The sequence below is a fragment of the Polyodon spathula genome, chromosome 16 (assembly GCF_017654505.1).
Source record: "Polyodon spathula isolate WHYD16114869_AA chromosome 16, ASM1765450v1, whole genome shotgun sequence".
Taxonomy (NCBI): domain Eukaryota; kingdom Metazoa; phylum Chordata; class Actinopteri; order Acipenseriformes; family Polyodontidae; genus Polyodon; species Polyodon spathula.
Window position 1 is genome coordinate 24,332,332 of NC_054549.1, and position 22,781 is coordinate 24,355,112.

A 22,781-nucleotide genomic window follows, 5' to 3' on the forward strand; every position below is an offset into this window, starting at 1 on the left:
ATTACAGTGACCCTGGCCCTTTAAGATGCAATATCTGCTTCCGAGACTTCCACCTAATTGGACAAACCACGTACACGTATTGTCAAAGGATTGTTCTAATTGGCGGAAAAAAGACGATTATTAGAGCTAAACTCTGTTCTCATTGGACTTCCTATGTGCCACGTTGCTTTAACCTCATCGGGCAAGACGTAGGCTCAGGTGGGCGAGGCCAAACCAGGATGTAAGACATACGTTAGCAATTTTATTATTTAAACACCAAAACATGTCTTTATAGTGGCGCAAACATAAATAATAATTAACAGGACAGAAATGTGACGTAGCTCATTTTATACGCTTCACTTATCTTTAAGCTTCTGCTCGTAGTTTGGTGTGGGGCTTGGTTGCTAGGAGACCAACGGAGTGGGAGAAGCACACCAAATTAAAATGTTAGACATTTAAATTAAAACTAAATGAAAAAATAAAACTATTTAACCAGAAAATGTATTTAAAATGATTTACCCACGTATATATAAGAGCAATGTAGCATAAAGGCGTTACGTGTTAAAATTGTGTGTCAAGTGGTCTGTCCCAATGACCTGTGATCCCGCTTTCCATCCGCCTCCGATTTGACAGAAGAGCCAGCATAGCATAGAAGCTGCTGTCATGTTCCCGATATTGCTATGCTTTTATATACCGCACAGTATCCGATCGGTGTAGATCTGCCCAAGACAAACGCATAGTTTAATCATTTACACGCACAACGGCGATCGACACAACGACAGTACTCAGCTTTAGGTGAGTCTCAATTCATTACATTGTGATTTGTTATTGTGGTAAGAGTTTAGTTTGGATTACGCTGTAACAGACCGCTATGTACCTTTAGAGTGCACTTAGTGAACACATACATGTAGAAAGTTGTCCTGCCGTGCAGACGTTAATACAATTGATGTTCGCGAAGCATTTGCATTGCAGTCGAACTTAGAAGTAAACTCCATAGTTAATTAAAATCACACCTGTACCATAATGTTCCGAACTAAAGAAGCAGCTATTTAAGTTGCTGACATATATTTTTTGGGAGCTGACCTAACTGCTAGAGCTAGAACCTATATTGGACGAATTAAAGACTTCTGGAGATTGTGGGTTTGGTTCCGCATTGGTGTAAAAAAGTGTTTTTTCATTCATATGTAAATGTGCTGATGATGCGTTTTACTTGATGTTTAAAACGACCAATCATACTTGTGACAGGTGATTCACGCAGGGACAGCTCTAATACTGTACCTTCAAAGCTAGTGCCTTGTTAAACGGGTTTGCTAAACTTGTGTTCCAGTTCCTACAACTAAACTAAATTGCGTGTAAACGACAGCGGGCCTTGTCAAGAAAAAACATTCTGGTGTATTAATATAATTAAAAACAAACAAAAAACAACATACCTTTTCAACTGGTACTAAACATTGTTTTACATTTACTATAGTACTAAGCTGTACACAATACACTTGTCTATTCAGGTAAAAAAAAAAAAAAAAAAAAAAGTTATTTGCGTTGTGTTTGTGTTGGAATGCAGCGCATTAGGCAAACCTCATGTTAATTAACATAAAGCAGGATCTTGGAGTAAGAAGTGGGTTTCCAAAACATATAGCGTTATACGTTCCCACGTGTTGCTACAACTGTTTAAATAACGGACCTGTCATTTTTCTTGTCATTGTTAACATCCTGACAGCTTTCTTGTACAGTCAAATTCTGTTTCAAAGCTATGTCCTCTGTCTAAGTCACTGCAGGAAAACCATAAAAAGAACAACGTAACAAGTTCTCTGGCTTTTCTGTTCTGTACCACAGCATGGATCATGATTGCTGTGTTACCTGTTTGACAATGTGGGAAATCATCCTTACACTATTGGTGCACTACAAGTGTAAAAAGCTGTCGGGATGTTAACAATGGAAATAAATATGACAGGTACTTTATTTAAACAGCTGTAGCAACATGTGGGGACCTGTAGCCCAATATTTTGGGAATCCCGCTACTTCTTCTAAGCACACACCAACTGCCAGCTAAATTTTTTTTTTTTTTTAAATCAAATATTCTACAAATCTACAGGTAACTTATACACAAGCAAACTAAGAATACAGGTAATCATGTGGGCAATAACTGAATAGAGGGTGTGACCTTAATGCTGAATAATATTGAAGGGGACTTTACATGGTAACTGTAACAGTGGCCCTAATTGTGAGGTTGCCTTTATCGGGAGGGGGAGAGGTGTTACTCTGCATTTCAGATACATGTAGGAAACACTGAAACAGTGCAGGACAATGGGCTAACTGTGTGCTATCCATGGGATGGTCCTGTGGTTAGTAGAGAGACAGAGTACAGTACTAATGATAGACTGCAGGGTGGATTCAATTGCAATGAATTTGCACTTTCAGATTGACAGCAGGTAGGTTTTAAGATGTTGTCAATTGCAATTAGCACAATGTATCAGTTGTCTGCCCCATTTAAAGATTGAAGGTATTCAGTTAGTCCAGGGATTCTTTAGGCTAAGAGCTGTAATAACTTGTATGAATAGAATCAACGTATTAAACAAAGTGCTTATTATTTTAATTTATTGAAGCATTGAGTTTAACCTAATTCTGAACGTGCAAATCCAAAAAGTACATTTACGTCAAATTAAAATTGTCCAATGTAACTGCTGATATTGTAAAAATCTAACAAAAAACAAAAAAACTGTTACGTGATTAAAAGGTTACACTTTAATTGAAATAATTTTTGCTAAACATGTGCTGGATTTTATTGACTAGTGCTAAAAGTAAACTATGCTTAAAATTAGACACAAGTCTGGACGATAAGTATGCTAGAAACATTTCTCAAATATCTTTCTTTTCAGCTACAGATACTGAATATCTTCATAATGTTTGTAAATTTAAACAACCTTTCTATATACACTCATTCAAAAATAGGATTTCAGGGTTTATACAGTAGGATGAAGACAAATGTAAGAAAACTGTCCAAACCACAGAGCTTTAGAAATATTGTATGCAGTACTCCTCTTCCTGTCCTGTCCCTGCCCTACTCACTGGCATTGCCCACACACCAAGCAAGAGTGATCAGTGTACGTGGAGGTCTGTACTAAGCTGGGGATCATCTGTATTTTAGGAATGGTCAGTATACTTGGAGATCTGTTCTAAGCTGGGTTTCAGATGTATTTTTTTGTTGCAATTGGTACTAAGGCTGTACTGAGCTGGAGATGATCTGCAGATAGTACCGTACTAGCAAGTACTCAATTTAATACAGAATGTAGGACTACATTCACATGTTCCTTACAATTGACCATGTGGGCCTTTCTCATTCTCAAGTTTTGTGATGTTATTCAGTGTTGCTTGTTTTCAGGCGAAGATGAAAGCGCTGATTCTGGTTGGAGGATATGGTACGAGGCTCCGCCCTCTGACCCTCAGTATTCCCAAGCCATTGGTAGAGTTCTGCAACAAGCCAATCCTGCTGCATCAAGTGGAAGCTTTAGTAAAGGTAAACTCTGCACAGGACTGCACAGGGACTTCACAAAAACAAAGTATGAGAAGATGTACAGGGCAGCGTAAGGACAGCATTGTATCCACAGCCACTACGCATCATTCACACACATATCAACACCCAAACCCACTGCGCATCATACACACACACATATCAACACCCAAACCCACTGCGCATCATTCAACCACATATCAACACCCAAACCCACTGCGCATCATTCACACACACATATCAACACCCAAACCCACTGGCATCATTCACACACTCATACCAACACCCAAACCCACTGGCATCATTCACACACACATATCTACACCCAAACCCACTGGCACCATTCACACATATCAACACCCAAACCAACTGTGCATCATACACACACACACATATCAACACCGTAACCCACTACACATCATTCACACACACATATCAACACCCAAACCCACTGGCATCATACACACACACATATCAACACCCAAACCCACTGCGCATCATTCACACACATATCAACACCCAAACCCACTGTGCATCATTCACACACATATCAACACCCAAACCCACTGCGCATCATACACACACATATCAACACCCAAACCCACTGCACATCATACACACACATATCAACACCCAAACCCACTGCACATCATACACACACACATATCAACACCCAAACCCACTGCGCATCATTCACACACATATCAACACCCAAACCCACTGCGCATCATTCACACACATATCAACACCCAAACCCACTGCACATCATACACACACACATATCAACACCCAAACCCACTGCACATCATTCACATACACATATCAACACCCAAACCCACTGCGCATCATACACACACACATATCAACACCCAAACCCACTGCACATCATTCACACACACACACATATCAACACCCAAACCCACTGCACATCATACACACACACATATCAACACCCAAAACCACTGCGCATCATTCATACACATATCAACACCCAAACCCACTGCACATCATACACACACACATATCAACACCCAAACCCACTGCGCATCATTCACACACACATATCAACACCCAAACCCACTGCGCATCATTAACGTCAACATGTTCAGTCCTTTAACAGGGTTGGAATTGTATTCAAGTAGCCAACTCCTTATTGTTTAAGGTCAGTGAAGAAGTTTCCATATGTTCATGAATGAAAGGGGCGACCAAGTTGTGTCCTTAACTTAACAATTTTTTTTACCTTTTGTTTTTTTATTCAGATCTGTTGTACAACTGATTCTTGTTTCTGAGTTTCTCTTTTTGTAAAAGCCACTTATGACAGTTTTTAATGGCAGTCAGTGTGGCATCTATGTAGAGTTGATCCCTGTGTTCTAACTGTTTCTGTACATGGGAAATGCTTTGGTCAGATGGAGTGTTCTCAGGTTATATCTTGGCCTTTGGATTCCTAGGTAGTGGAATTTCATGAACAGTCAAAGACACTTGTAGAGAGCAGATTCAGTAGAGAGTGTGGAAATGTAGTTACAAAAAAATATATAGCTCATATGCTTAATCATGTATTTATTAACAGACATAAAGGGTAAAAAGAAAAAATTAAGAAAATAGAAATAATTGTAAAATTAGAAATAGTCACACAATGTGTTTACTTTCAAGAGATTTTAAGTAGTTAGGTTTTTATATTTAATTTTGTATCTTGAAATGGTGTTTTGTACATTTTGAAATCATTGAGTGAAACGTTTTAGAAGTGTTGTAGTAGCGGTGAGTTTGGTGCATGGAGTAAGAGGTTCTCTCTCTCGCGCTCACAGGCAGGGGTGGACCACGTGATCCTGGCAGTGAGCTACATGTCAGACCTGCTGGAGAAAGAGATGAAGGCCCAGGAACAAATAGTAAGACTGGAGCTCTGATCCACAGGAGGGGCCACAGGAAATACATTGAGAAGGGGAGGAAAGATACACATTAACTAAGCAAGGAAAGCTTCAGAAGAATCCGCTGCAGAATGACCAGCAGCAGGGAGGTGCAGCTTGTATATATCACAGAGTCTATGACAAGTGGAATGCCTGCTCGTAACTTCCGTTAGTCTTGTGTTTCCAGTAACATGACACACAGTACAGTTTTATAAATGGACGTCACATAGTTTCAATCAGAATTACTATTCACTGGGGCTGCCGTAGACTCAACAGCCTGAATTCAAATCCTGTTAGCACTTATCCCTGTACCAGGAAGACACAGCAAGTGTTCCCTAATGCATTGAAATACAGTAACATTTACAAAAACAGCATGAATTAATAAGAGTGGAGAAAATAGGACTAAGTGCAATATTAGTTTAATATTATTATAATTGTCTTTCATGGCTCCTTTTGTTTAAAACTCCCTCAACTACCAGCTAGGTCCATCGGGCCCTCGTACTCGATCACTCATCTTTTTTTAACTGTTTTGTTAACTGTGCTTTGCCGTTTCTAGGCTTCCTCACAGCTTGTTTTGTTCTCTGTCTTCCTCTCAAAGCTCGGAATTAAAATCTCCCTCTCGCATGAAAAGGAGCCACTGGGGACAGGTAAGAGCAATGCTGGGCTTGCTGTGTGGACCCGGAGCTATGAGGTGTGTGTAGGGAATCTAGTCGATGTATAACACAGGGCCTCTAGAATATCTTACTGCACTATATTAAACACTGTGTGAAAGAAACACAACCACTAACCCGGGAGAACATTTGCATTCATTCAGGAAACACATGTACTTGAGAATAATTATGACTTGTGTAGTTCTGGTGTTCTGCCTCACCTTGCAGGGTGCCTCAACATTTTGCTTGACATATCTGACCTGAAAATGAGAAATTCAAAGCACGACACAGACTACAAAGAGGGTTAAATGTACCTGGCTTGTACAGTATTGGTTGCTACCACTGATTAAAGGTTGACATGGATGTATGAGTTACCTCCTTAATCCAAAATGTTGTTGAATGTTGGTGAAAATGGCAAAGATTTTCCTGTTGATATTTTGCATCACTTTACATTAATTGAGGAGTAAAACCATGATTTTTAAGATGGTGGTCACTCCAGTCATGTTTAGCCCTCTTGTTTTCTGTGTGTCTGGATGCAGCCGGTCCCCTAGCCCTGGCGCGAGAGCTCCTCACTGATAACTCAGACCCCTTCTTTGTGCTGAACAGCGATGTGATCTGTGACTTCCCCTTCGAGGAGATGATGAAGTTCCACCAGCACCATGGCAAGCAGGGCACCATCGTGGTTAGTGCAGCCACTGCAACAACAAGCCTTCAGTGTGATAACAGCACATACATTTCTAGTAGGGCTGTGCAGAGACTCTGCTTTAGCAAGCAACTCCCTTTAAGTTACTTTCATTAAAACAGCAGTAACCCTATAATCAATCAGTAATGAAAAATTCTCTTCTGGTAACATGACCTCATAGTTGTTCACCTTATCTAATGTAAAGTACATGTCACCTTTCATCAGAAAAAAATCTGTTTTCCAAGCTGATTGCTTGTCTTTATTTTTTTAGTTTCTTTAGGCGCTGTTGAGTGTTGAATAGTTATGGTTAATCAAATGATTTGATAAATGTTTGGACAAAGTATTTTTAAATGTCTTCAAGATAAATGTAAGCTGCTGTTTAAATGTAGAATGTACCGTGAGCTACAGTCAATGGGGTTATATGCAAGATATTTATTTAAACGATAATAATTGACACTAGTAAATATCCGTTACCATGTCTGTAGTGAAGAATGGTGCTGGGTTCTCTTATAACCCCTGTGTGTGTGTGTGTGTGTGTGTGTATGCGTGTGTGCTAGGTGACAAAGGTAGAGGAGCCCTCGAAGTACGGGGTGGTGGTGTACGAGGGGGAGACCGGTCGGATACACCGCTTCGTGGAGAAGCCCCAGGTCTTCGTCTCCAATAAAATCAACGCTGGCATGTATATCTTCAGCCCCTCCGTGCTGCACAGAATCCAGGTGAGCGTCTGTCTGTTCAATCACTGCACTCTACATGCACTCTGCACCCTCACAGAGCTACACACCTCTTCAGACAACACCTGTAAAATTCAGCTCTTCTCTTCTGGACAGTATAGCATTCTGCCTTTAATGCACTTATGTGCTCCATAGTTTACTGTATTTAACCCTGCACTTAACCCAATTTGTAGTATCTTGTATTTCACTTGCACTCGTATCTAACCGTGATGTAACTATAAACATTGTTATCTGCTTGTGACCAGGATGACTGTAGTGGTGACGTCAGACCTGGAAGAACCAGAAACCAAAACACGTAATGGCAGCGAACCTGTGACGCTACGGCGTCCTGTGTTTTATTAAATAATAAACAAACAAAAGATTTAAACATAACACATAACACTGAAAATAAACGGCGCGTTGGCCAAACAGACAGACAGAAAAAAAAGGAAGTGGACGAACCAAACAAATAAGTACCGTGCTGGCACTTCCAGCACGCTGTAGCAACTGCTGTATTTTAAATTAACTCTAACACAACCCCGAGTGAGTGAAAACATGCTTCTTTTATGCTAATCAATCATTCAATTGGAGTCTCGGTAAAACTGCACGTGAATTAATGAAGTGCAATTTCCCGTGCTCACATATTATTACATTTTACCTGCATGTGAAGTGCTGTGCAATCCTCGTGCCTAAATACAAATATGCATTTTAAACACTTGTGCTCATAACCCATATTTATATCCTGTGTATTTTTTTTATACATAAACACCAACATTAACACACTACGTACAACATAAAACACTAATAAACACAAAGGGGGCGGGACACTCCGTCACACTGCTCTTGAACTTCCCTGATATCAATTCGTACTGTGCTTTGTATATGCTTTTATTGTATCTTGCTCTTAATTGTAATTCTTTATGTATTTTTTGTATACAGCTGTGAGTCTCCCTGGGTAAGGGCATCCACTAAGAAATAATAAAAAAAAAATAATAATAATTGAGAGCTGATCATCCTCCATGCGACTGTACAATATGTAAATAAACTAACATAGTGGTCAGCATTGTCAGAAATATGCAGACCTAGTAGAGATGTAGTTTTACTGTGCATAGTAGTGCACATTGTAATAGAGATGTAGTCTTACTGTACATAGTAGTGCACGGTGTGATCGGGATCTAGTCTTACTGTACAGTGTAGTGCACAGTAATAGAGATGTAGTCTTACTGCAAAGTGTAATCGATATGTAGTCTTACTGTACAGAGTAGTGCAGTGTAATGGAGATGAAGTCTTACTGTACATAGTAGTGCACAGTGTAGTAGAAATGTAGTCTTACTGTACATAGTAGTGCACATTGTAATAGAGATCTAGTCTTACTGTACATAGTAATGCACAGTGTAATAGAGATCTAGTCTTAATGTACAGTCTAGTGCACAGTGTAATAGAGATCATCTTACTGTACAGTGTAGTATAGATCTAGTCTTACTGTACATAGTAGTGCACAGTGTAATAGAGATGCATTCTTAATGTACAGTGTAATTCACAGTGTAATAGAGATGTAGTCTTATACATAAATAAAAACTACTTGTCTGACGGGCATAACATATAGCAGCATAACAGTGTTGTTGTCCCGGGCTTCGGGCGAAATGTTCATTCTGCAGATATCAAGCTGTGATCAAACTCTGTTACAGCATTCTGCAGCATCCATTTATACATCTTTGCACATTTATATATTATATATATATATATATATATATATATATATATATATATATATATATATATATATATATATATATATATATATAGATATATATATAATATCTATATACAGGGATGTAAGTCATGGTGATCAACTTTTTAATGATACCTATTTGTCTGTAATACTGAGGTGGGCATGTTTTTCTACACTGCTCGTAAGAACTAGGATAGTGCAGGGACGATTTCTCAAACCACTTCTAACACTGGTAGCAGGCTACTAGCTAGAAAATAAACTATTATTTCTACCTGTTTCACACAATAGTTTAAAGAAAGAAAGGTAACGTTTTGTAAAGAATTTATTAATCGGGCAAGGTTGGCGTTGCTTCAAGGAATGTTTCTTTCAGATGATTTCCTCCTAAAGGAGTCTGTGTGGTCTAACGGTTCAAGAAAGAGTCCCCGGTTCATATCCCAACTTACTCACTGTGTGTGACCTTGAGCAAGTCACTTAACCTCCTTGTGCTTCATCTTTTGTTTGAGACGTTGTTGTAAGCGACTCTGCAACTGATGCATAGTTCACACACCATAGTCTCTAAGTCGCCTTGGATAAAGGCTTCTTCAGATAAAGAATGAAAGTGGATTTGCTTTCACAAAAGTGATTGTGTGACAGGGCACCGGTTTCTCTAGCAGTGTCATGTGTTGCAGTCTGAAGTGTAGTGGTTAGCACACTCCCCCAGTTCAGTGTGCAGTCCGCTCTAATGTCTGTGTGCTTCTCCTGCTCTGTTTACAGCTGCGGCCCACGTCTATAGAGAAGGAGATCTTCCCCATCATGGCCCAGGAGGGACACCTCTATGCCATGGAGTTGCAGGGTAGGTGTGGCATACGCTGGGGTCTCACTCGGGGAGCTGCTTCAGCACAGGAGGGGATGGGGTCCTGGAAAGTGGCGGCTACACTTTGACTCTGCACAGCCCAAATTTAAAAAGAGATCTCTTGTTATCTAGTAGCAGTGCAGACAGGCCACTAACCTGAAAGCACACAGTGTCAATACTGATGTCTGGAATAATGTGCGGCTGTTTCTAAGGTATTTGGTGAGTGCAGGGTTTGGTTTTGCTCCAGATGTATGAGTGTAGCAGTGTAGCAGCAGATCAGTAAAGTAGTATGCATGTCTAATACAGTATCAAATGATACTTTATCAGCTCATTTATTTGAATATATTGGTCATTGCTTTGGGGTGACCAGATGCATGTCTAAAGTAACACATAATCAATGTTTGAATTCAAATGCACCATGAACAGTAAGGAAACAATTGCATATTTGATCACATGAATGTTTAGTATTCTTTTTCTTTTTCGCCTAAGATGCCTCCCTCCATAAAAAGTAGATTTGACAACTTACATCTTTTAGTTTAAAATTTCTTTCTAAATCTGTTTTATTATTTATCTTACTTCTCGAAATAAAGATAAATGCTTTTGCCAGAGAAAATGTTTGTTATTTTCTTTTACCCCTATAGCAGAGAATGACCCGGACTCCAGTTTCAGATAAAAAGTATTTGGCAGTTCTCATATGCAGACCATCAGAATTTGGGTCCACGTTGAGATCAGTGTTGTCAGCAAACAGTCATCTGTCCTCTGTGTCTTTCCTGAATGTTTTTATTGTTTTTAAATTAAGATTACTATAAAACAGGTTTGCACTGTTGTACATAATCTGAACTTAGCACGACAGGTAGCACCAATAACAGCAATAAGTAAACACTATGGGGTAGATGTAAGGAAGCACGCAAAGTGATTTGTGGGTGCAAAACCCTGATAATGCTGCAGTAAATCATGTTAAGCAGCCATAAAGTGCCGTGTTCTCTGCAGTACTTAGCCTCTGGTTCCTTTCAGACCACAGTTGGAATGTCTGGAGGGATAGTCCAATCTGCCTTTTCCAGAGTGCTAGGCAGTGCTAAATGGGGAGGCCAATACATGTAATTTCCTAAGGATAGTAGCATAACTGATAATGGCAGAGGTTTTTCCAAACAACTCTATTTCATGCTGAGTGACCTCAGTCGTAAGTTCTCTCAGCTCCTTCTCAGAAAAGTTTTCTTTTCCGTGCGCCAAGAGGACTTTGCTTCCCTTCCTCTCGCATGTTTCTTTTGCTTTGTATTTTCGTGCTCCGCAAATGTCATACAGCGACTGCTGCTCTCTGTACTCATAACTCTGAAGTGCTGCCGCTAAATAGACTGATGTGCTCATTGAGACTCTCATTATCATTATTGCGGATCAATATTTGTGCTTGTTGAGTAATTTGCATTGCTCTTAAGCTTACATAGGGCGCAGTGCAAAATAATTACAGTGGCTTGCAAAAGTATTCAGACCTGTTTTCGTTCTGTTTGATATTTTATTTTTAAACACTGAAACTCAAAATCAATTATTGTAAGGTGACATTGGTTTTATGTTGGGAAACATTTTTAAGGAAAATAAAAAACTGAAATATCTTGCTTGCATAAGTATTCAACCCCTGTGCTGTGGAAGCTCCCAGTTTGCACCGATGAAAGAAATTGCCCTAACGAGGACACAGTTACCTTACCATTGGCCCCCACCTGTGAATCATTCAAGTTGCTGTCACATTTTCTGGATAAAAACCCCACTGTTGAAGGATCATTGGTAAGGCTGTGAATCTGAAGGAAAATGAAGACCAAAGAGCATTCTGCAGAAGTTAGATATAAAGTAATACAAATGCATAGATTAGGGAAAGGGTACAAAATAATATCCAAGTGTTTGGATATCCCAGTGAGCACAGTTGGATCAATAATCAGGAAGTGGAAGCTATATCACACCACCCAGGCACTGCCAAGAAAAGGCCGTCCCTCAAAACTCAGTGCTCAAACAAGAAAGAGACTTGTGAGAGAAGCCACAGAGAGGCCAACAATCACTTTGAAGGAGCTACAGAGTTCAGTGGCTGGGAGTGGAGTAATGGTGCACCAGTCAACCATATCAAGAGCTCTGCATAACACTGGCCTATATGGGAGGGTGGCAAGAAAGAAGCTGTTACTCAAAAAGTACCATCTGAAAGCACATCTGGAGTTTGCCAGAAAGCATGATAGACCCAGCTGCGATGTGGGAAAAGGTTTTGTGGTCAGATGAGACCAAGATAGAGCTTTTTGGCCAAAACTTTTGGCCACTGCCCATGCCTCAAGACGCACCATCCCTACAGTGAAGAATGGTAGTGGCAGCTGCAAGAGAATCTGCTTCAGTCTGCTAAAAAACTGAAGCTTGGGAGGAAATTCACCTTTCAGCAGGACAATGATCCCAAGCACAAGGCCAAAGCAACATTGGAGTGGCTCAAGAACAAAAAGGTGAATGTCCTACAGTGGCCCAGTCAAAGTCCTGATCTCAATCCCATTGAGAGTCTGTGGCACTATTTGAAAATTGCGGTCCACAAGCGTTGTCCAACTAACCTGAACAACTGGGAGCAAATCTACCAAGAAGAATGGGCCAAAATCACTCCAACACTGTGTGCAAAGCTGTTGCATACTTACCCAAAAGACTTAAAGCTGTTATTGCAGCGAAAGGTGGCTCTACCAAATATTAATGTGTGGGGGTTGAATACTTATGCAAGCAATATATTTCAGTTTTTTTATTTTTCTTAAAAATATTTCCCAACATAAAACCAATGTCACCTTACAATAACTGATTTTGAGTTTAAGTGTTTTAAAATAAAATATCGAACAGAACGAAATTTCAATGTACCATTTGTAATTCAGTAATATGAGAGAATTGGTCAGGGGTCTGAATACTTTTGCAAGCCACTGTGTATATATACACACACACTACCGGTCAAAAGTTTTAAAACACCTCCATTTTTCCAGTTTTTATTGAAATTTACACAGTTTAATGTCTCAGTGTACTCTGAAATTAAAGCATAGAAAAAATAAACAATTGGAGATAAAAAAGAAATCATGGAATTGTTTTGTTTAACAAAATTTAATCTAAATTTTTGACTCATCAAAGTAGCCACCTTTTTCAGATATAACAGCCAAACAAACTCGTGGCATTCTTTCTACATATTGTTCGGAAAGTTCTTCCCAACACTGTTGCACTTGTAGGTTGCTTTGCTTTCACCCTTCTGTCCAGTTCATCCCAAACCAGCTCAATGGGGTTTAAGTCTGGAGACTGTGCTGGCCATTCCATGATTTGAAGCCTACCATCTTGTTCTTTTCATCTAAGGTAGTTCTGACAGCCTGGAGGAATGTTTTGGGTCATTATCTTGCTGTGGGATGAACCCCTGACCAACTAGGCATATACCAGAGGGTATTGCATGGCGCTGCAAAATGCTGTGGTAGCCGTTTTGGTTTGGGGTGCCACTCACTCTGTGCAAGACCTTTTTCCAGTCTTCAGTAGTCCACTGGCAGTGCTTCATGGCCCAGGCAAGCCTCTTTTTCTTATTTTGCCATCTTAGCAATGGCTTTCTTACTGCCACTCGACCTGTCAAACCTGCAGCTCGAAGTCTTCTCTTCACAGTTGAAACTGAGACTTGCTTACTTCGACCAGTGTTAAGCTGTGCTTGAAGCTGTTGTCCTGTGAGCTGCCTATCACTCAAGATGTTGACTCTCAGAAACTTGTCTTCTGATTCTGTTGTGGATTTGGGTCTGCCAGACCTCTTCCTGTCAGAGTTTCCTCCAGTTTCCAAGTGCCTTTTGATGGTGTAGGAAACTCTACTCACTGACGCCTTGGCTTTCTTTGCAATTTCTCTAAAGGCAAGACCTACACTTTCAAGGGTTATAATGGTCTGTCTGTCTTCCTTTGTTAATTGCCTTTTTCTCGTCATTATGATAGCAATATACTACTTCCTGTAGTACAGTACTGTCCAAATAACGCTTAAGAGGGTGTAGTAACACAGTCTGTTCCAACACTGCTTTTATACAGACAGAGGATTTGTAAGTAATCAGCAAAAGTTGGGACACCTGTAGGAATTGTTAGCATCAACTTTCAAGGCTTAATTTACTTCCATTGCTGCAGAACAGCTGTAAGTTGTTAACCCATTACTTGTTCCCTGAAAAAGGCCTTTTTGTATAACTCTGAAGTGTACATTATTTTTCAGTTTTTGGTAACCTAAACTTTTTTTTTTAACCTTTGGCAGTTTACCGCTTACCTTTGTACCATTTCAGGTTATTCACTGGACTTGAACTGCTTAAATTTCAATAAAAACTGGAAAAATGGGGGTATTCTAAAACTTTTGACTGGTAGTATATATATAATTTTTTATATATAAGCCACTCCAATGCTAATGTGTTTTTCTTGGAATCTATTTGTTTTGCACTGGCGTGTAAATTGCAAACCACTTATTGAAATCCCTTCCCATGCTGCATCTGAATGGTGAAAACAGTATTGAAAGTTGATGTGTGATCCTGGGCAGTCACTGTGTGTGTAGAAAGGTTAATGTGTGAGATTGCTATGAGCTGAAGGATCCACTCATTGCTGACTGTCATCTGTGCATGCTAAGTTGCTGCTATGTTTTAATGTTTTGTGTTTTGTGTTTTTGGCCTCTTGGTTATTGTGTTATTTATTGTTATTGTTATGTTTGCTGTGGTATTGCGAGCCTCTTGCCAGATCCTCATTGTAAATGAGAATTTCTTCTCCATTGACTCGTGTGGATGAATGAAGGGTTTGATTGATTGTGTCTCTGTAGGGTTCTGGATGGACATTGGGCAGCCCAAAGACTTCCTGACAGGGATGTGCATGTACCTGCAGTGTGAGCGCCAGCGGAGCCCCGAGAGACTGCGCACGGGGCCTGGCTTCCTCGGGAATGTCTTAGTGGTGAGTATGAGAGGGGAGGGGCAAGCACAACTTTAAACACTAGAAGCAACATGACAGGGGTCATACTGATTACACGTGAGGGCCAAAAATGAAATGCTCACTATGGAAGTAGTTTGACCTTTAACCCTTTGTGCTCCTATGCCGGACCAGGTCTGACATTACAATTTTCCCTTTCCAGTCCGATGTCGGACCCTATCCAACATCATCAAAAAGACGTCAAGCCATGAAATCCTTTCAATGGCCAAGTGAAACTGATAGGAGCCGAAATGAAGCTGGAAAAGCCCTCATAGCCCCGTGCACTACAGAGATAACACAGACATAACAAATGAGGTAGCTGCTTCTGCATCCAGGGCTCAAAGAATATCACGGACATTTGCATAGCTTTTTGAGATGTTATAGTAATAAAATAATGACTTGGGTCGCATTATTGAGAAATTTGTTGATAAAACGAGTGACCAGGAGAGGATTTATCAGTATGCACATCTATAAAGAGGTATGTGAAAAATACAGCGAACAAGGGGTGAGGCTTGGCTGTAGATACAGTACTGAGTGTCCTTTTGCAATTCAATGCCTTTTACACTTGTTGTACTCTGTGGGGGGGGGGGGGATTTAAACAGTGCGTGTAAAATAAACAGCACGTGTGAAAATAAGTTGGACCTGACAAGCGCTGAATAAATGGAGCGCTAAGGGTTAAAGGAACTACCAGAAGTTATAGGTGAGCACTTTTGCAGATTGAAGGTGATTTCAAGGCTTGCTTTGCATCCTGTTTTTAATGCGAGCTTCTGTATGTTGAGCATTATGAGATGAGGTTAATATTAAAATACAATTTTATTTAAAAACTTCACTCCGATTAAAACTATTGCAAAGTAGGAAAAGTGCAAAAATATCCATGGTAAATATTTATTTCTGTATTTACCCAGGTTCTCCACAAGGGGGCACCAAGAGTTCATTACAAAAAAAAAAAATTATATTATTTTTCCTCTTCGGGCCACTCATTTGCGCAATTAGTTTTTCTGTGAGTGGGTCACTAGACTTGGGTGTGAACAGTGGAGGTTAATTCACTGCAGTTACAACTAGAAACGTTCCATAGTTTCAACCTGCAGTGGGTTTGACTCATTAGCTTGATAGAGATGCCTGTATAGCACACCCTGATCCTGTGTACCCTGCCCTCCCCTCCCCCAGGACCCCACAGCTCGGATCGGGCAGAACTGCACCCTGGGCCCTAACGTGACGATCGGGGCGGGGGTGGTGCTGGAGGACGGCGTGCGGATCAAGCGCTGCACAGTGCTCAAGGGGGCCCGTGTGCGCTCACACTCCTGGCTCGAGTCTTGCATCATCGGCTGGAGCTGCTCCGTGGGCCAGTGGGTCAGTCTCTCTGTGTGTGTGTCTTTGAGTGAGCCAACCCCCTCGCCTGAGTGTCCTGAGCAGATATAATGCTGTCTCAGAGCAGGGCAGCTGTGGCCGTCCTGTCTATTCCTCTCACTCTCTTTCTCTTCTCTGTGTCTCTCTCTTAACCCCATTACTTCTCTCCCATTCTCACTCTTTCCACCCTCTCTCTAACCACTCCCACCCCTCTCTTCTACCCCTTCTTTGACTTTCTCTATGACTCACTCTCTCCCCCTTCCCCCATCTCACTCAGTCTTACTCTCTCTGTAACCCCCTCCTTTCCTCTCTCTGTCTCTCCTCTCCCTCCTCTCTCTTCCTCACTCAACCCCGGTCAGTTTGCCCACAGAGAGATGTTCTTGTTCTTCTGTATTTGCTGTCTGCTTCCTGTGAAAATGTAGTTACTCATTTGGTTTCATTTATTAGCCAAAGCTCTTATGTGTAAACCCATCAACTGACCTTGAAAAGATGCAGCATTTTGTGTGTGTGTGTGTGCTCCACACCTGTGGGTAGTTGTTGAACTTCGTATCTCATATTTCAAACCTAAAATGTTAATAGATAAAGATAACCTGATTAAACAACCCGTCTGTGTAACCTGTGACAGTTGTAGTTAAGATGGTTTTACAATTTCATTTATATTGTCAAACCTCAATTATTTAAAATATGTAAGAAATTAAAAACTCATGAAAAATGAAGGAAAAAAAATAAAATAATTTTTATTAACAATATAAAAAAATTTATCCATTCAAATGTCACGACCTCTTTCAACCCCTCGGGGAGCCCCTTAGGATTTCCTCATATTTCAAACCTAAAATGTTAATAGATAAAGATAACCTGATTAAACAAATGACACAGAAACATGATACTTTTTCAACATTTAATTATCCACAAATTATATAACATTCAATATCCATGTGTGAAAAAGTATGAGAACCTTTAGATTCAGTAACTGGTGGCACCCTCTTGAGCAGCAACGACTTCAATTAAGCATTTCCTGTAACTGTCGGTCAGTCTCTCAAATTTCAGATTTTGAGGATATTTGGCCCATTCCTCCTTACAGAACTGCTTCAACTCGGTGACATTTGAGGGCTTCCTTGCACTGACAGCTCGTTTCAGGTCCTGCCACAACATTTCGATGGGGTTTAGGTCTGGACTTTGACTAGGCCATTCTAAAACGCAGAATTTCTTCTTCTGTAGCCATTATTTTGTAGCTATGCTTGTATGTTTAGGCTCATTGTCTTGCTGCATGACCTACGTTTGGTTTCGGTTTAGCTTCAGCTCACGGACGGCTGGCCTGACATTCTCCTCTAGAATATTCTGATATAATGCAGAAATCATAGTTGTGTCAATGATGGCAAGCCGTCCAGAGAGTGGCAAGAGTGGCCTGCAGACCTTTTGACTTCCTTGATTATTTTCCGGTTTGTTTTTGTAGAAGTTTTGGTAGGACGACCACTCCTGGATAGAGTGACTGTGGTCTTGAACTTTCTCCATTTGTAGACTGTCTGTCTGACAGTGGATTGGTGGAGCCTGAAATCCTTAGAAATGGTTTTTTGTAACCCTTTCTAGACTGATGAGCATCAATAACTGTTTTTTTTGAGGTCCTCAAAGATTTCTTTTGATTGTGGCATGATGTGTTTGCACGCACCTGTATGGTGAAGACCAAACTCACAAAGTTTCTAATCTTTATATAGGGTGGGGTCTCCCAAACTCACCCCTGAAGATCTACCTAATTATTTAAACACCTGATTCTAATTATCCCCTTAACTGATCTGATAAAACCAGGTGTTCACTTACTTTTTTCACATACTCTGAATCTTAATTACTCATTGTTTGTCTAATTCATACATCATTGTTTTTTCAAAAGACATGGAATTGGTTAATATAAACCCTATTGGATATTTAAGAAAAGGGATGGATTAAAGAAGGCTATCATGGTAAAACTAAGAATTTCCATTATTATCATTGGGGTTCACAAACTTTTTCTCGACATTGTATGTGTGTAATAAAATATATATAATATGTGAGCTGTAATAGAAAAACTAATAAGACACCTGCAACGCCTTGCAGATGGACAGATGGATTTTTAATTCATCTAGTTTTCGCCTGACGCAACAACCTAAAGTGCGATTATACTGTGTGGCTCTGAGTGGTTGGGCCCTGTCTTTGTGTCTGTGCCCCTCGCTGCCTGTGATCATGTCTATGATGTGTTTGTGGTCATGTCTATGATGTGTGTGTTTGTGTGTCTGTGCTCATGTCCTCACTGTCTCTCTTCGCAGGTGCGCATGGAGAATGTCACGGTCCTGGGGGAGGATGTGATTGTTAATGACGAGCTCTACCTGAACGGAGCCAATGTGCTGCCACACAAATCCATCGGAGAGTCTGTGCCTGAGCCACGCATCATCATGTAGAGAGAGAGAGAGAGAGAGAGAGAGTGCCAGTGTAGGGTGTAGAACTGAGAGAGAGAGATCCTTCATCTGCAAACAACTTTCTACAAAAGCACAAGTGTAGTCCCCTCCACTTCCACTCTACAGGGATGTTAATAATGTTATCAGTAAATTCAGTTATAATGGGAGTCAATGGAAGGTGATAGATGGCTGTGAGAGAGAGAGCGCAAGCGTAACAGAGAGTGTGCTTAGGAATGAGTGTGTGGGTGGGACTCATTTTTCTCTTTTTGAGGTTTAATCAGTATTGGGAATTTTACATTAAAGTTTACAACATAAGAACATAATTTCACAGTGCCTTCACTAGATAATGTGATTCTTTACCACTCTGCGGAAATGATCACATTATGAAACAAAGGCACTAGACCCCTTTGCGCAATTAATGGGTTTCTTTACAGCTATTTGGGATTCCTGACTAATGATTATGACTTTAAAGGAGACGGTGCAATCCATTTGTTTGCCCAGTGAGTGAGAGAAGGGGAGAGTATGCAAGGAATGAGCGAGTAGACAACAAGGATCATGAGGGGAAAGCCGAGAGAATTAGTCATACAGTGTAGCAGAGCAGAGACGGAGAGCTCAGCAGTGGAGCAGAGCACAGCCAGCCCCTGCCTCCTGCCTCCTGTCTGACACTGCAGAGCAGGCTGCTGCTACTGAACGCTGCCTCATCTTCCCAATGTTTTATGAAAACCTTTTTTATTTGTAATATAATTGCTGAACCAATAATCTGTTGTTGCTGTTCTTGCCATTGGTGTAGAAGTGTTATTGGAGGACATCGATCAGTCTGCTCTTAGCTCCGCAAGGGGACTCCAGCAAGGGCAGCAACAGCTGCTTAATTGCAGTTTGGCCAGGTGAGGTGTCAGCGATGACCCCTGTGGGATGAATTCCTCATTGTCAACCCTTATTGCATCTTGAAAATTGTACATTCATCTGATCTACACATATGCTGATGTACCATGCTCTCATATATCAGACCCCCGGAGGTATTATAGATTATGCCAATGAGGATGTTCTGTGTTAAATCAGACGGCCAGACGGAGTTGACTATCTTCACCACACATCGAAATGATCTGAATTCATTCCTCTTTGCTTAATGCAGTCCATTTATTCAACGCTTGTCAGGAGCATCAGGTCCAATTTATTTTCACATGCGCTGTTTATTTTACATGCGCGGTTTAAAATATATATTTTTCAGAGTAAAACAGGTTTAAATTGCATTGAATCGCAAAAGGACACTCAGTACTGCATCTCCAGCCAAGCCCCACCCCTTGTTCGCTGTATTTTTCACATACCTGTTTATAGACGTGCATACTGATAAATTCTCTCCTGATCACTCATTTTATCACCAAACTCCTCAGTAATGCGATCCAAATCATTATTTTGTTATTGTAACATCTCAAAAAGCTCTGCAAATGTCTGATATTCTTTGAGCCCTGGATGTAGAAGCAGCTATCTCCTTTATTATGTCTGTGTTACCTCTGTAGTGGTTGGGGCTGTGAGATACTCCCCCCCCCTTTTTTTTTCATTCGGCTCCTCTCGGTCTCGGCCATTGAAAGGTTTTTTCTGCTTTTTCTGGAGAAAAAACGACTAGAGACCTGTGCTTTACGTCTTTTTGATGATGTCGGACTGGGTCTGACATCGGACTGGAAAGGGAAAATTATAATGTCGGACCTGGTCCATAGGACTGCAAAGGTTTAAAGGCATTACACACCTGAAAGGCAACCACTGTCAACAATTATGTCTGATGTTTGACTCTTGTGACTGGGTGGACTATATAACACACACGTATCTCATTGACAAGTGTACCCCACATTATTATTCATGGATTGGACATTTGTTCTTCACTTTGCCCCAAAAGAATGGATCTTTGCAATGCTGAGTGCAAAGTTCAATTGTACTAAAGGGGTACCAAGAGATTTACTCTGTGTGAGGTAAGATATGTAACAAATAACCCTCAGTGCTTCTGAATGTATTAGTCCATCCCAATACCTACTGCAACCTGAAGGGTGCAACATAAACTCAGCCCAGTCCATCCCTTTTATACTTGGGCTCAGATATGTGATGTTTTGACAGTATAATCCCCATGATTCTGTGCTACTGTACGCGGCACTTTTAATACTCAATTATTAAACAAGTCATACACCATAGCATGGCAGGGCAATTGCAGAATGAGGGGTCCTGATTCTGATACTCAGGGACAGGGACAGCAATGTGACATGTAGCTCAGTATGAGCCCTGTCGCCTTCCTCTGTTGCTTTTATGTATCAAGAGGATAACAACACGGCCCACCTCTCTCATACATGCTTTTCATTGTTCCACTGCTGGAAGCGTTCACCGTGTTTCTGCTGCAGCACTGGTTGAAGTCATGGTCTGCTATGGGGTGTGGGACAGGACTGGAATTCTCTGAGAAGGAAATCCTGGGCCGCTATGGGGTACGAGACGGGACTGGAATCCCCTGAGGAAATCCTGGGCCACTATGGGGTACGAGACGGGACTGGAATCCCCTGAGAAGGAAATCCTGGGCCGCTATGGGGTACGAGATGGGACTGGAATCCCCTGAGAAGGAAATCCTGGGCTGCTATGGGGTACGAGATGGAACTGGAATCCCCTGAGGAAATCCTGGGCTGCTATGGGGTACAAGACAGGACTGGAATCCCCTGAGGAAATCCTGGACCGCTATGGGGTCCACAATGAAAGCATATTTGGAGACTGAGAAAATGAACAGAAATAAACTAGGCTGATACCAGGATGTATGAGCTGTGAGGACTTGATGGGACTTGAAAATATTAAATGGTCCAAATAAAGATACCTCAAATCTGTACTTCAAATCTGCACAGTGAATACGAAGAGAGGGTACACATGGAAGCTAAGTAAAAGTTCAGAGCACAATGGAGTAAGCACCTTTGCATGGATAGTTATAAAGAACTGAAGAGGGTACTTGCCAGAACATCGTCTCTTGACTTCAAGGCTCTTACAGTTTGACATTAGAATTCTGATTGAGCGATTGAAGCTACAGTATGGATGACATACATGCATTGGATAGTTAGATAGTTAGCATGTCTGTAATGGGTATTGGCTCTAATAGAGCAGTGTGCACTTCAGTATCATTCAATTGAGCTTCAAGAGCTAGCTGTTTGATCCTGTTTATCGCCTACACTGCAGAATATTTGCTGAGCAACTTTGACGTCTCATTTGAAAATCTGATAAGTAACTGGTTTGTTTTTCAGATCCCAGTGAAATCCTATCTGTGATACCAAGAATAAAACAGCGCTGCTCTTCATATCATTATGAATTGCTGACAGCAAATCAAACTTGGCTCCCTCTGATGTTTTACAGCACAACATACCCTGGCTTATAAAACAATAAAACAGCTTGCTTACTTAGTATCTTATTCCTGAATACAGAAATGCCCACAACAATGGATTCAAATATTTGAATGAGCAAGCTGTTAATCATCTTATATACATGTGAAACATTTTACTGAGCAATCTTCCCACAGAGGACCTAATGCACAACCACTGGGTGGGACAATGATTTTTTATTGTACCCACAATAGTGATTAAACAAGCAGGTACTATTGAGAAAGTGTCAATACTGGAAATGGAGGAGCACTGAAACCACAGCTTTCTTCCTCCCAGGTACTAGCTAAATGAGAGCGATTACCATCTATACAATCTTTTTGTTGGTACTTAGTGTCATCAGTTTTAGTTGATAATATCACAGGTCCAGCATTAGTGGTGTAGGACACAGCAAGCTTGACAAAATATACAGTACAATGGTATTCTTGAACAAACTAGTTAATTTCGAAGAGTCATGGCTCCTTGACATTGACCAGTCACAAAGGGGGTTGGATGCCTGCCCTTGCTGATTGTCAGGTTAATGGAACTGCACAGGTGGCTGGTTGCTATCTGGTTGTATTAGAAGTTATTGAGAAGATATTTTTACAGTAGCTCTATAAATACAGTCACGGATTAGACTGCAGCAGCAGCAGCAGCAGAGGGCTGGAGACTTGGGGAGTTTGACTTCTCGCTTTTCAG

At 40.8% G+C, this 22,781-nt stretch overlaps 1 protein-coding gene across 4 annotated transcripts in view; it reads left to right on the plus strand.

The window, feature by feature from the left end:
- LOC121328227 (mannose-1-phosphate guanyltransferase beta) overlaps window positions 1-19,908 on the plus strand; it is a 63,474-nt gene extending 43,566 nt beyond the window's left edge. For 2 of the 4 annotated variants that reach the window (XM_041272776.1, XM_041272777.1), the window contains exons 6-14: window positions 3,359-3,493; window positions 5,290-5,370; window positions 5,987-6,035; window positions 6,578-6,720; window positions 7,278-7,436; window positions 9,916-9,994; window positions 14,796-14,923; window positions 16,106-16,288; window positions 18,583-19,908. In XM_041272776.1, coding sequence (XP_041128710.1) covers window positions 3,359-3,493; window positions 5,290-5,370; window positions 5,987-6,035; window positions 6,578-6,720; window positions 7,278-7,436; window positions 9,916-9,994; window positions 14,796-14,923; window positions 16,106-16,288; window positions 18,583-18,714 — 1,089 coding nt within the window. In that variant the 3' untranslated portion in view covers window positions 18,715-19,908. The other 2 variants (XM_041272780.1, XM_041272779.1) reach the window with 2 other exon arrangements.
- Window positions 19,909-22,781: the final 2,873 nt, after the last annotated feature.